General features: G+C 43.8%; 1 protein-coding gene across 1 annotated transcript in view; it reads right to left on the bottom strand.

Moving 5' to 3' along the window:
• Positions 1 to 14,451, bottom strand: part of rasgrf2b (Ras protein-specific guanine nucleotide-releasing factor 2b) — a 155,423-nt gene that overhangs the window by 40,167 nt on the left and 100,805 nt on the right. The window contains exons 11-15 of the mRNA XM_052020666.1: positions 13,506 to 13,572; positions 11,231 to 11,367; positions 8,877 to 8,959; positions 6,331 to 6,579; positions 4,832 to 5,217 (exon numbers count right to left, since the gene is read on the bottom strand). Of these exons, the coding sequence (XP_051876626.1) occupies positions 4,832 to 5,217; positions 6,331 to 6,579; positions 8,877 to 8,959; positions 11,231 to 11,367; positions 13,506 to 13,572 (922 nt within the window). The remainder of the gene's footprint in view (positions 1 to 4,831; positions 5,218 to 6,330; positions 6,580 to 8,876; positions 8,960 to 11,230; positions 11,368 to 13,505; positions 13,573 to 14,451) is intronic.

Genomic DNA, 14,451 nt, shown 5'->3' on the forward strand with positions numbered 1-14,451 from the left:
GAAACGTTGACCATCCCTCTGCCTCCACAGATGCTGCTCGACCAACTGAGTTCCTCCAGCAGTTTGTTTGTTGCTCCAGATTCCAGCATCTGCAGTCTTATGTCCCCACTTACTCCAACTCTTCACCATCTATGTGACGGCCACCAGTCCAATGGTTTCCATCATTCCATATTTCCTTTAGATTTCTCACAATCTCACCATGGGACGAGGAGGTCACGAGGTGGAAAGGTACAGATCTGGAGCCATTACTGCTGACTCAGCTTCTCCAACTGTCTCACCTTCACCAAACCCGTAATTGTCAAAATACTACTTCAAAGAAGATTTTATTCTTATTTCAGAATTTTAGAAATGTGTTCGTTTTATTCCATTTTCCTCTCTGCCGCTCCCCCTCCCCTCCCTCCTGTCAGTGTGCATGTGTCACTTGCTTGTACCGGTTAGGTATTACAGCACCAACGACCTGGGTTCAATTCCCGCCGCTGTCCGTAAGGAGTTTGTACGTTCTTCCCCTGTCTACGTGGGTTTCCTCCGGGTGCTCCGGTTTCCTCCCACATTCCAAACAGGTTAGGAAGTTGTGGGCATGCTATGTTGGCGCTGGAGGCATGGCGACACTTGCGGGCTGCCCCAGAACACTCTATGCAAAAGACGCATTTCACTGTGTGTTTCAATGTACACGTGACTAAAAAGATATCTTATCTTTGCCTATGCCTCCTGCATGCTTGGCCGCTGGCCCAACCTGATTTGTCCACCTTTCCATCCACAGGATGCATTGATTTCACACAGGACTTACAACTGCCTGTTACATGGAGGAGGAAGGATTACATACAACCAAATCTGCACCCTCCGACTCCTCCCAGAAAGTTATGATAAACACTACAAAGCCCCAAGATTCATGCAGTTTGGTCTTGTGTCAGCACTTTTAAGGCTCATAACATTTGTGGGACATGGGAACCATTAGAAATTTGGGTAGCTGGACAAAACAATTTAAAACCACCAGTTTGGAGGGCTAACAGGAACACTAACACATTATCCGCTGAATTTAACTGGCACAAAGAATTCCTATACACGTTGGTTAATTGATCTTTGCTAGTGATGCATACTCCACAAGCTAGTGACAATATATAAGGGAACATGTGGACAGTAGTAACTAAGAGCCCAAGACAGGAGAACAACAATATTTATATTGTTGCATTTGTATAGCACCTTTAACATAGCAAATCTTGTCAAGCAGAACAACCCCCCAACAAAGTAAGCACGAAGAAAGAAACTGATCAGTGCAGGGAACCATGAAGGTGTTTAAATACTGACCAAATGTCAGTCAGTCAATAGTCACATGAGAGGAAAGGAAAGTCAATACACCAAGGTAGTTGAGAAAGGTTAATAGAGTGGGTAAAGGTAATAGATTCATATTTGGGTGGAATCATGTACCCATTAAGCTGTCAAAATACTAAATTTAGTAGAAAGAGAGTTACAATCAGCTATTGCATCTGCAACTAAACAATGGGAAGAAGTTAAAACTTAGGTGATGGCAGCTCAGCGAGCAACTGAACCGAGGGAACTGAAGGAAGGAACAGTCCAGAGTTACCAAACAAGAAAAAAGAACCAAAGGCTGTGAAACCACTTGAAAATTAGACTAACTAGGCCAAGACACAATGATTGTTTAATAATTTTATATTCTGAGTCACTATTTACAGTATTGAAAAGACTAGACTGACAAAATGATGAGCTTCTGGCCACCTTGATAACATTCCATTATATGTGTACAAACAAACGCTGTGTGTCCTCTGTGTTTGCACGCCTGTACATGTGTGTGTGTGTGTCTGTGTGAGTGTGTGTGTGTGTGTGTGTGTGTGTGTGCACGCGCGCGCATGTGTGCGCGTGCGCATTGCCATCCAATTTTGATGAAACACAAAATATGGCTAAAAAAATGTCACCAGGGTCTCTAGGGGATTAATGTAATTTTCTACACACTGTGTGCTACAGCTGCCGTATCTTTGGTCTTCACCCACATCCACATCCAATCTGCATAGTCACAGGAAAAACACCATCTGGCATTTTCTTGAAACCTGACTCATCAAGGAGGATGATCCCAACCAGTGTCACTGGTAGCCGGCAAATCCATACTATATCTTTACAATCGGAAGTAATAAAATGGTTCAAAGGGAGGGTAATCAGTGCTCCTGGTGAATTGCAAGGCTGAAATCACACTGAGGAGTTCAAATGATGTCAGGAATTGATGCTCATCATTGGAACCCTACAACCCGATCACTGCCGGCATTATATTTCAGAGAGTGAATTTTTCTCATGAACTGTCCTGATACTGGATGTGTTTGGTTTCTCTTCTTGATTACAGGTGGATGAGCTTGAATGATTGGAGTTTTTATGGGGAATTTTGGGTCTTCCAATTTTCTGCAGCAAGACCTGCAGTGTTGCAGATTATTTTTTACAGTGAACACTGGGGAATTCACTCTCCTCCACAGATTATAAAGCATTGATTGAACCAATTAACCAAAACAATGGGAGTGAATTTTCTTGGTTCTTCCCCATCCCATTGTCATAAACAGGATTCCAGCTGAGGTTTCCTTGGAGTTACTGCAGCTAAACAAGATAAAACCCTGAGGAAATTCAGCTCTGGGGAAATTCACCACTGAAGTCATAATCCAGGAAAGCAAGGTTTTGTCTGTCTACAAATGCTCCTGACTCCCATTGCTGGGCTCTGGCTTTTGCTGCCTCCTACACACAGTGCAACTACCTTGAGTGGCTTATCTAAAGATTACAGACGCACATCTTACCATCAATTCTGAGCAGCTGCTGGCTGAGGGGATCATGTCTAACACAATATTTCTGTCGGAGTCCTGAGTATGCCAAGCATCAAGTGTTAATTTATTTTTTAAAAATGAATAATGCTTTATTCCACAAATTCTAGGCTACTTTCATGATAAATATTTGAGCGTGCAGGTCTATAAAAGGAAGAGATTCGGTTGCATGAAAAATGCAAGGGAAAGATCTCATGACCTCACTGTGATGCACAGTCCCATCAGGCTGAAGAGCATTACAAGGTCTGTTTTGAAAAGCATAGCTTACTTAGTGTCCATTGCATATTTTATTGTAATACTGATGGGTTGATAATAATTAATTATTTCTATTTCTGCTTTATCTGCTCTGTCCATGTTCTACACTGCAAAAGAAGTGTATTAGCTGCAAACAGCAACAACTTGCATTTATATGGTGCCTTTAATGTAGCACTTCCCAAGTGTGAGCTACAAGCTACATTTGAGCTACAAGCTACAAAGATAGAATGGGACAAATGACCAACCTCTTGATCAAAAAGAAACCTCTTGATCAAAAAGAAATGTTTTAAGGATCTTATTAAAAGGGAGGACAAAGGTAGAAAGGCAAAGAGGTTCACGAAGGGTGCAGAGTTAGGGCCAAGGCAGCCAAAGGCTTTACTGCTAGTGCTGGCGGACTGGAAATCAGTGATGCTCAGGAGGCTGATTCACTGGAGGGGTGAATCACCGAGACCCGGCAGCACAGGAGGAGGCCTTTTGGCTTTATGTGAAAGCAAACAACTTTGTCCTACTCTGCCTCCTCCCTGTTCTTCTTTTATCCAGCTCCATTTTGAACATCAACATTGAATATGCTTTCATTACTGCCCCTGACAGTCCATTCCAGAGCCTAACTGTGATTAGAATAAATACAATCCTCATTCCTATGTCCTCTGGCAAAGCCAGAGTAGATCAACTGTTTCATTCCTCTATCAGTGGAAACAGCTGATCTGCTCTGGCTTTGCACTTCACGAATTTAATTACCTCCATCACATCTCCTCTCAACCTTCTCTGTCTCAACGAGAACGACTCCCGCTCCTCCACGGATTTAAAGTTCATCATGCCTGCAGTCAATGAAGTAAGTCTCTTCTGCACACACTCCTCTAGACAAATCTTCTCTCCCTTTCAGAATTGTCCACTCCAGATAATATTCCTTTTCCTCTTTCTTGTGACCAAAATGTACCGCTCTGCACTCTTCTACATTAACTTTCATCTTCTGCATCTCTGCCCATTCCACTAACCCATCTACATCTTCCCGAAGTATATTACCATCTTTCTCACACTTGACTACACAACCAAGTTTGGCTATCTGCAGATTTGTTAATTGTGCCCTGTACACCCAAGTCCAAGTCATTAATATATATCGAGGAAAACAGTTGTCCTCGTACTGACCCCCGGAGAACTCCAATGTCCACTCCATCCCAATCCAAAATAAACCTATCAATACTAGTCTCTGCTCCCAGTCACCAGGCCTGTTTTCTGACCATGGTGCTACATCACCTTTTATTCTATCAGCATCTATCTTGAGGACAAGCCTATAATGTGACTCTGAAAGTCCACAAATACCACATCAGCTCACTTACCTCATCAGCCTTGCCATTCTCTTGAAAAGAGATCAAATCTCCCCTTCAGCTTCTCATTTCCAGGGAACACCAGCCCTAGTTTGTATGACCTTTCCAAGCAATATATCTTATCCATAAGGATGTCTGTAAGCAGGCCATATTACCTTTAGCGTTTATCCAGCCCACCCAGAAATGTCAAATATAAGCTAAGGATAAATAGGAAAACAAATATTTCAAAAACAACTTAACCTATTGGTTGCCCAGTCACAACAATTTAAAGGTAAAGATAAAACTTATTGGAAGGATTTTCCCCATTTCATGCCTGAAGAATCCACATTGGTGGGCAGCTTCAATGGGTATGGCATAGAGAAAGTTAGCAGATAAAGCAGGCCAACAATTACTTGATGAAATCCAATAATAACAAATAAGTGAACATTTTCTATATACCTCTCCTGATGCTTCTTCTCAACTTGTTACATATATCAATGCGGGGATGCTCTGAGTTTTCTTCTGTTGAGAGAGGACCCTGGTCTGAGGATGAGGGACCTTTGCTCAGATCCAATGGTACTTTGCTTGCCACAGGAGGTGGAGAGATAACTGCGCTGTGGGCAAAAGTTGTACCCGACGTGGACGATGTAGAAAGGTCAAGAGCTCCTGTTTTAGAGCTCACAGGGGAGCTGAGCGAAAGTTTCCGGGTCCGGGCTGGTGAGGACGTTCGAGAGAATGACAGTGGAGGAGGTGAAGAAAATTTCCGAGACAGTCTTGGGGATTTACCGTCATTCACGTGCTCCACCCGGTTGTTTTGATTGGTTGCAAAAAATAATTCCAGTGATCTATGAATGAAAAGGGAACAGATGAATTGGTTAATTAAAGCAATCCAATTGGTACAAGACTCTGGATATATCTTGATGTACGAATGATAACTATCAATTATCAATTGTAAAAATTTAGATCAGTTACACATAAGTAATGTATCCCCCTTGCTCTGGACATCCTGAGTTACTGACATCCTTCCAGTAAATGAATAACTAGCAAATGATACTTCTGCTGATGAAGGTTGCTATCCTTTCCTGATCTAAAATGAAGTGTTTTGGAACCAGAAGAGTAGCAGTTCTGTAATACAGGCCAAAATGTCAGCCAAGCTAATATATGCAGGTACCGTTTTAATAGTGGTAATGGTCTACATCAAGGGTATAGACAGACTGAACCCAACTTCTTGGTTAAACCATAGTAAGGTGGGACCAAATACAAGGGCAGTGAATGCATTGCTGAACCTGAGCTCGAGGACTCGGTATCCCAGTCCAATAGCATGTGGCCAGTCTGATTACGATGCTCCTGATCTGCCTGCCACCAGCTATTTTCGCTGTGATTCTCGCTAAGTGATCAACAGTGGAACAGTGACACAGATCTCTTTTAAATTGGAACTTCAAACAGGTTTTCTTTAATAATGTCTGAAATATATAGAAGAACTCTTCAACAAGACTTAAAACCACTTAAAACCAAAAAGCACAAAGTTGAATCAGGCCAATAAAACCCTTCAGTAGATGATGAATGAAGACCCCAAAGCAGAGGAAACCACTGGTTGAGCCCTTTCAGACCTCAATCCTACCAGCTGCAGAGCTAATGCTCCACAGGAAAGTCCTTCCATGGACCCAGACGCCCCTCAGAGCAGTGACTTTGGTTGAAATATCCTACCGGGTCGACTCCTTCCACAGGGCATAGAGGTTCCAGACTCAGGCCAACAGCAGTACTTACACCATGCAAGCGCCAGGAGATCAGCATCTCAAACAAGAGGAAGCTCGATCAACTAGCCCCAATTTTTAACAGCACCGTCACCAGAGTCACCCACCATCAATACTTTGGGAGTCACCTCTGATCTGAAGCTGAACCGGGCTAAGGTTATCTACATTATTATGGAATTCAGCACTTGTTTTTCCCAGCCCTACCTGACAGGGATGGAGGTGAAAGGTTTTCTGTAAATGTCGGTCAGTTTCTCCAGGACCACCAGTGCAGTGGTGAATATTCGGTAGGTGTGGAGGAAGGTATTGAGGAAATCAATACTGAGAAAGCGCAGGTCAGTCAGTCTCTCCAGCAGCCGCTCCACGCTGGCGTAGCGAATCTGTGGTACCTTACAGGAGTTCAGCGTCTTACTGAAGCAGATATCAGTATCGTCGCTGTGGAGTCGGATGTCAGATCTGAGGAAGATAATGAGACTGTTCATCATTCCACAAGCCTTGGGCATTCCAGCAATATGTCATTGGGTCTAGTAGTGAAAGAAAGCTCTTGTCTGCAGACTGGATTGAGAAATGTTTAAATATACCAGTAAACAATTCCACTTGCTTTTAATTACGTCTTTCTGCTGCCAGCGGATTGGATTAGCTTACTGCCATGATGCCAGAATGTGTAGCAGCATTGCATGGTTTTAATTTCATGGTTTTCGAGTCTCCTTCATTTTGATTGTTTTATTGGCTATTGTTGTCCACGTGCCTGGGCAAGCGATTTTTATTTTCGTATAGACCAGACATTACAACCGTAGTGCAACATTACAATAGGCCCTCGTTGTGTGGCTGTTATCTGTGTTGGCAGATTAGAAAGCAGCATTCAACAGGAACTGTCATCTCAGGCTACATGTACAGCGTGACTGGCAGCACTGGGGCTGGGCAAGTCGAGGGAGCTTACCAAGAGGCTTCTACAACTGGATCCATGAGAAGATGGTGGAGTCACAGTGAACACAAGGCTCTTTGATATTCTGGGTATTTGTAATCCCCCCTGAGGTCCTCATCAAAGAGATGACAACTACGACAGGGTAACAGGCACAGGGGTTACATCACTAGACATCACCCTGAGGTATGGAACATTGTGTTGAAAACAAAAGGTTAAATCCTATCACAGCATCTGTGCATTTCAATACAAGTGATTAAATGATTCTGAAATTAGAAAACTGGGATGAGTAATGGTGGCCATCAGTGATGGCAGGGTCGCACACTTCAGGCGATCTGGAAAGGTAAGACAGCGTGATGGCCAAGATTCTTTGTCACAATGTTTGAGCAGCCAGGCAGCTTTCTCATTACAACCCATCCAGGCACTTGCTGAAATGAATTTAAAGCCAGCGATCTCTCCAGGGAAGTAAATCTCCATCCGTCTGTACATTAAAAATGACCCATCATTACAGCTTTCTTTCTTGATAAGATAAGATTTCTTTATTAGTCACATGTACATCGAAACACACAGTGAAATGAATCTTTTGCGTAGAGTGTTCTGGGGCAGCCCGCAAATGTCGCCACGCTTCCAGTGCGACATAGCATGCCCACAACTTCCTAACCCGTACGTCTTTGGAATGTGGGAGGAAACCGGAGCACCCGGAGGAAACCCACACAGACACGGGGAGAACGTACAAACTCCTTACAGACAGCGGCCGGAATTGAACCCGGGTTGCTGGTGCTGTAATAGCGTTATGCTAACCGCTACACTACCATGCCTGCTCTCTCAAGGAATGTTCCATCTCCTCCAAATCAAGGGACAGAATTAGGATCTCCAAAGGAATTATCATCCTATTCTGCTATTTCTTTACATCTCTTCACCATCCTTTCTGCCTTGCACCATCATCCTTCCTGTCATTCAACCATGTGCGTTCCACTCTCTGATGGGTCTTTCCTCTCCCTGCCTCTGTAAATGCTTAAAATCTTTTCAACTTGTGATATTTTCTGGTTTTGATGACAGGTCATGTAACATAGAAATATAGATGTAGAAAACATCGACAGGAGTAGGTCATTCGAGCCTGCTCTGCCATTCAATATGATCATGACTAATCATCAACCAACTTCTCTCTCTGCCTAGTATGGTGACTATTTAGTGCACTTCCTGCTTGTCATCCCAACTAACTTGCTTGCTGTTGATAGCAACAATTAATTTCTATCTTCTTATAACAAATAGACAAGCAAGTCTATTTGTTATAAGAAGATAGAAATAGATCAATACAGGTTGAAGCTCGCTAGTCCGGCACCCTTGGGACTTGACTGGTGCCAGACCACAGAAAATCCAGACCACAGAAATTGTCCCCTGATCATCTTCCTCTGGGCAGCAGAACTCTTCTTTCCAAGTAAAGACACTCCCTGGGTTACGTAAGGGTTCTGAGAATTGTTGGTAACTTGATGTTTCTGTAAATTGGAAATGCTATTGGCTGAGATCACAAAAGTTGCACTGGTAGGTTAATTATCTACAGGTTAGTTCAGATCTTAGTTAATTTTGGATCTCACTTAGAATTAGTTATTTGGTACAGATCTGTCCTACAGATTCAAAACATGCTGGGCCAGAGGAGTTGCCCAGTTGACCAGAGAGATTCAACCTGTAGCTGTATAATCTGGCACTCCCACCAAGGAATGGCCCTTGCAGGAAATGTATCATGGGAATTATGAAGAACACATTTGAGATCTCTCTCAATACTCTCCCACTGAGTCTACTTTGTCAGGGATCACTCCTGCAGAACACTTACCTTATCATATGAGGCACAGTTACTTTTGAATATTCTTCAAAGACGTTGGTCATTAGGCCATTGCACCGTATGTTGTCTATACACTGCAAAAATACAAACGCCAGACCATTAGTCAGATATTCATCAGTCAGGGCACTGAGTACAGGAGTTGGGACATTATGTTGCGGTTGTATAAGTCATTGGTGAGGCCGCACTTGGAGCACTGTGTACAGTTTTGGTCTCCCTGTTATAGGAAAGACGTGGTTAAACCGGAAAGAGTGCAGAGAAGTTTTACGAGGATATTGCCAGGACTCAAGGGCCTGAGTTACAGGGAGAGGTTGGCCAGGCTGGGTCTTTATTCCTTGGAACGTAGGAGAATGAAGGGCGACCTTGTAGAAGTGTTCAAAATTATGAGAGGCATAGATAAGGTGGACGGTAACAGTCTTTTCCCCAGGGTAGGGGAGTCCAAAACTAGGGGGCATAGGTTTAGGGTGAGAGGGGACCTGAAGGGCAACTTTTTCACGCAGAGGGTGGTGAGGATATGGAACGAGCTGCCAGAGGAAGTGGGTGAGGCGGGTACAACAGGATCATTTAAGAAGCACTCGGATAGTACATGGAGGGGCGGGGCTGGAGGGATATGGGCCCGAATGCAGGAAATTGGGACTAACTGGGTGGGCACTGTGGTCAGCAAGGACTGGTTGGGCCGAAGGGCCTGTATCCATGTTGTATTGCTCTATGACTCTATGACTCCATTAGAACCATGAAGACATTTTCCAGTTATTTGGAAAACAGTCTAGGTCAAAACAAGTTAAATTAATCTAATCCTTTGAGGATGCATTGGAGTTTTACAGGTCATAAAAAGCATCAGAAGGTCCTTTTATTAGCTTTGTTATTTTACTTTGTATTTTATTTTCTATCTCAGGGCTATGGCCCAACGTTCAGAACAACCAGATGTGTTTGAGCAAATACAAGTAACAGCTCCATGATCTGCCCATGTAACAACCACCCTCCAGACACCAGGGAAATGGATCAATAAATGAATGTAGCACCATTCTAGGGACAGATGCTATGGAAATTGCTTTACCATACCATCAGTAGAAAAGAGACATTGATAGACTTAGTCTCTTAAAATGCTTCAGGAGCCATAACAATAAACTATAATCTGCATTTATATAGCACTTTAACAGGGGGAAAATCTGACAAAGCAGTAGATGAAATTGTATTTGTTGAGGAAAACATAAAGCAAAACTATTAGCAAGACCACTGTCACTAATGGTAAGACTCCCAGAGTTGTGCTAATGTTAAATGCGATGAATTCAGAAAAGTTTTGCTGTTTAGCCTCTCACCCACCTCACTGCTGAACCAAGGAAATCATGGAGTCTGTAGATTTTATTTCATGTGCTTACATTGTGCCTCAACACATGTAAAGTTGATGCACTCAGTCTGAAATCGCACAGGACCACTGTAACCACACATTGTAACCGCACAGGACCACTGTAATGCTCAGCTCCAGCATTTCTGTAGTTTAAAATGCTCAGAGGGAAGGTGGTGCTAGTGGTGGATAATTTCCAGAATGTACTTTAAAACCTGCATCTGAAGTTGTGGCAAAGTTGTGTGCACCTGGGGTTGGTGCCGATAGGACGCTGTCGAGATCTCCATAACTTGAGGCCTGGAAGATTTCAACCTTTTAATCCACTTCTGGAACCCAATGAGCAGCACTGCTTCTCTGATAAGTAGAAGGGTTCTGTAGTCAACATGGTACACTGGGGTAGGTTTGGGATGGTGGGCAAGGTGGTATCTCCAAGGCTTAGTAGTAACTGGGGAGGGGGAGAGATGATTTTCTTGCAGACTAACACCTTTTGTCCTTCTGGCCCACAGCAAGTAAAGAAGTTCTTCTCCTGTCCCGGCTCTGAAACACTTCCACTAGTCCAACCAGTGGTTGTTTTGGGGGGTGGGGGGGCATGGTGTTGTGGAGGGGAGGATGGACAATCGCAACCGCTGCAGACCCTCAGTCAGATCCGGTGAACACTACCAGATCAGCACAAGGAAAGGTACAACCCGGAACAGCCTGATGTTTGTGTCCTGACTTTGACTGTTCAAAAACAACAGCTTAAAATTACAGCTGGTGACATGGCACTGAGATTTGAAATCCATAAACCAATTTAAATCTTTACGTATTTTTGCTTCATTTGGGAATTTCCTGCCATGTATGTTGGCAGAGTCCAAACATCATGGATGTGTTTTCCATGAACAGTAAATACCAAATTAATTCAAAATATAATCTAATAATCCTTGGTGAATTCATCAGGACAAATTGGACAAATATGTTCACATTGGATTCATGGAATAATTTGGGATAAAAGAATGAAATGTACCTGACTGATGTCACTCGTCCACGCAGCCTTTTCTTGTCTCGATGGAGCTAACAGCACAACTGTGAATGGTGGGGCATCTGTAGATTCCACCACAATCTTGAAGTCCAGATGCCCAAAGACATGACTGGAGCCTTTTGCTAAAAGGTATAAATGAAATTCATGATGCACAGGTCAGAAAGAATTAAAAATAATTTGTGGTATAATATAACAGCATATCTTCAATTCTGGCTCTACATTTATAACTACTGGTACTTTACATATTAATGTACAATGTTTATTGTTCAGCTGGCTTGGGCAACTCCACAAATTAATTGGAGCAAATGTCCGTTGCTTCACAATCCTCCCAACAATTTTCCACCATCTATTTCAATTGCCTTTTCTCCAGACTCTAATACCAGCTACCATTCCAGTGGCCTTTCCTTGAGCGATAGAGGTCAGCATGGGAGAGGCCATTTCACCCAGTAACTTTGTGCCAATTCTTTTGGAGAGCAATGCAATTAGTTCCATACTTTTACCCATATTCGTGCAACTTCTCCCCCCTCAATTATTTATTCACTTCCCTATGAAGGTCCACCAGCTAGCTAGGAATGCATTCCATATCCTCACCATTCATTGCAAAAACAGGATTTTCCTCATGGCACCTTTCATTTGCTTTTATAATATACTGATGTATCTTATTCAGTGACTCTGAGCCTGCTTTGGGCCAGAATTCATTTCATTGTGTGGAACATAGACAAGGTTTGATACTCAACTCACTAAATAGAACAGCCCTGTCTGTAGTACTTGCAGTGGGATTAACAGCTGCTGAATGTGATGATAACACAACAGCACTCTGGAATTTTCCCCATTACTCAATAAGTTAAGGGACTCATAAATATGTTGATGAAGGTGACAAAAATTCAGTTTAAAAATATATGTTCAGCTGGCGATCAAACTCTTGATTTAACCATTCAAATATATTCAAATGAAGAATTGCCCTATATTACTTTATAGCGTTATAAAGTCGCAGAGCAATACAGCAGGAATACAGGCCCTTCGGCCCAACCAGTCCAAGCCGACCACGGTGCCCACCCAGCTAGTCCCAATTTCCTGCATTCGGCCCATATCCCTCCAAGCCCCGCCCCTCCATGTACCTATCCAAGTGCTTCTTCAATGACACTGTTGTACCTGCCTCACCCACTTCCTCTGGCAGCTCGTTCCATACACTCACCACCCTCTGCGTGAAAAAGTTGCCCCTCAGGTCCCTTTTAAATCTTTCCCTTCTTACTAAATCTATGCCCCCTAGTTTTGGGCTCCCCTCCCCTGGGGAAAAGAGCGTTACTGTCCACCTTATCTATGCCTCTCATAACTTTAAACACTTCTATAAGGTCGCCCCTCATTCTCCTACGTTCCAAGGATAAAGACCTAGCCTGGCCAACGTCTCCATACAACTCAGGCCCTCGAGTCCTGACAACATCCTCAAATATTTTCTGCACTCCTTCCAATGTAACCACATCTATCCTATAACAGGGTGACCAAAACTGTGCAAAGTACTCCAAATGCAGCTTCACGGCTAGACGCCACAGCCAAGAAAGCTCACCAGCGCCTCTACTTCCCCAGGAGGCTAAAGGAAATTTGGCATGTCCCCTTCGGCACTCACCAACTTTTTATCGATGCACCATAGAAAGCCTCCTATTTGGATGCATCACCACTCGTTATGGCAACTGCTCTGCCCAGGACCACAGAAACTGCAGAGAGTTGTGGACACCAGCTCAGTACATCGTGGAAACCAGCCTCTCCTAAATAGACTCTGTCTACACTTCTCGCTGCTTCAGTAAAGCAGCCAGCATAATCAAAGACCCCACGCACTTCAGACATTCTCTCTTCTCCCCCCTCCCATCGGGCAGAAGATACAAATGCCTGAAAGCACGTACCACCAGGCTCAAGGACAGCTTCTATCCCACTGTTATAAGACTATTGAATGGTCCCCAGTGCAATAAGATGGACTCTTGACCTTACAATCTACCTTGTTATGATCTTGCACCTTATTGTCTGCCTGCACTGCACTTCCTCTGTAACTGTAATACTTTATTCTATATTCCGTATTGGCTTACCCTGTGCTACCACAATGCACTGTGTAATGAATTGATCTGTATGAACAGTATGCAGGACAAGTTTTTCACTGTACCTCGGTACATGGGAGAAATAAACCTATTCCATTCCAAGTAGCCAGTAGGAAAATTAAAGAGCCAGTGTCTAGGTCTAACTATACTGTGACATTTCAATGTGTACTTACACTCATCTTCACTTGAATCAGGTTCTTCTATTAAAGTGCAGTCTATCAGGGAAAGGACGCCTCCAGCCTGAAGCAAATGAAACAATTGCAAATGAATTGGGAACCTTTTGGTTCTTTCTGTTTATTGTAAATTAGATTTGATGGAAACTTGCACCTACTTATCCCACTTGGTAACAAGTCTAGAAAGTGTCTTGTTATCAAATGGGATAAATAGATGTACCAAAAGCAAATTGTTCCTGGATTTTCTGACCCTTTCTCCTTCCTGAAGAAGGCTCCGTATCACAACCATCCTCCAGAAACGTAGACTACTGATTGCTGATTAACCAGATTGTGCTGGATGAAGCCAGGTAAAAGCAGGAGGGAAGGCAGTGTTGTAGAAGCTGCCTCCTTCATTCCTGACAGAATTTCTGACTGGCCCTGACAGTGTATATGGTGCATGGACCATGTGTGTGGTGCACGGACCGTGTGTGTGGTGCACCGTCCGTGCGTGTGGTGCACCGTCCGTGCGTGTGGTGCACAGACCATGTGCGTGGTGCATCATCCGTGTGTGTGGTGCACCGTCCGTGTGTGTGGTGCACGGACCGTGTGTGTGGTGCACCATCTGTGTGTGTGGTGCACCGTCACTGTGTGTGGTGCACCGTCCATGTATGTGGTGCACCGTCCGTGTATGTGGCACACGGACCGTGTGTGTGGTGCACGGACCGTGCGTGTGGTGCACGGACCGTGCGTGTGGTGCACCGTCCGTGCGTGTGGTGCACCGTCCGTGCGTGTGGTGCACCGTCCGTGCGTGTGGTGCAGACTCGAGACAATCCCATGGAACCTTGTATAGCATCGGAGGGACAATGGTTGAAGGAGGACTGATAATAAATCGTCCCTGGTCAATGGTGCTAAACATGATGTAAAGTCCAGTTAGTTTGTTGAAGTCTGCCTGTAAAATTCATTGCAT

Source organism: Pristis pectinata, chromosome 7 (assembly GCF_009764475.1).
Source record: "Pristis pectinata isolate sPriPec2 chromosome 7, sPriPec2.1.pri, whole genome shotgun sequence".
In the NCBI taxonomy this organism is placed as follows: domain Eukaryota; kingdom Metazoa; phylum Chordata; class Chondrichthyes; order Rhinopristiformes; family Pristidae; genus Pristis; species Pristis pectinata.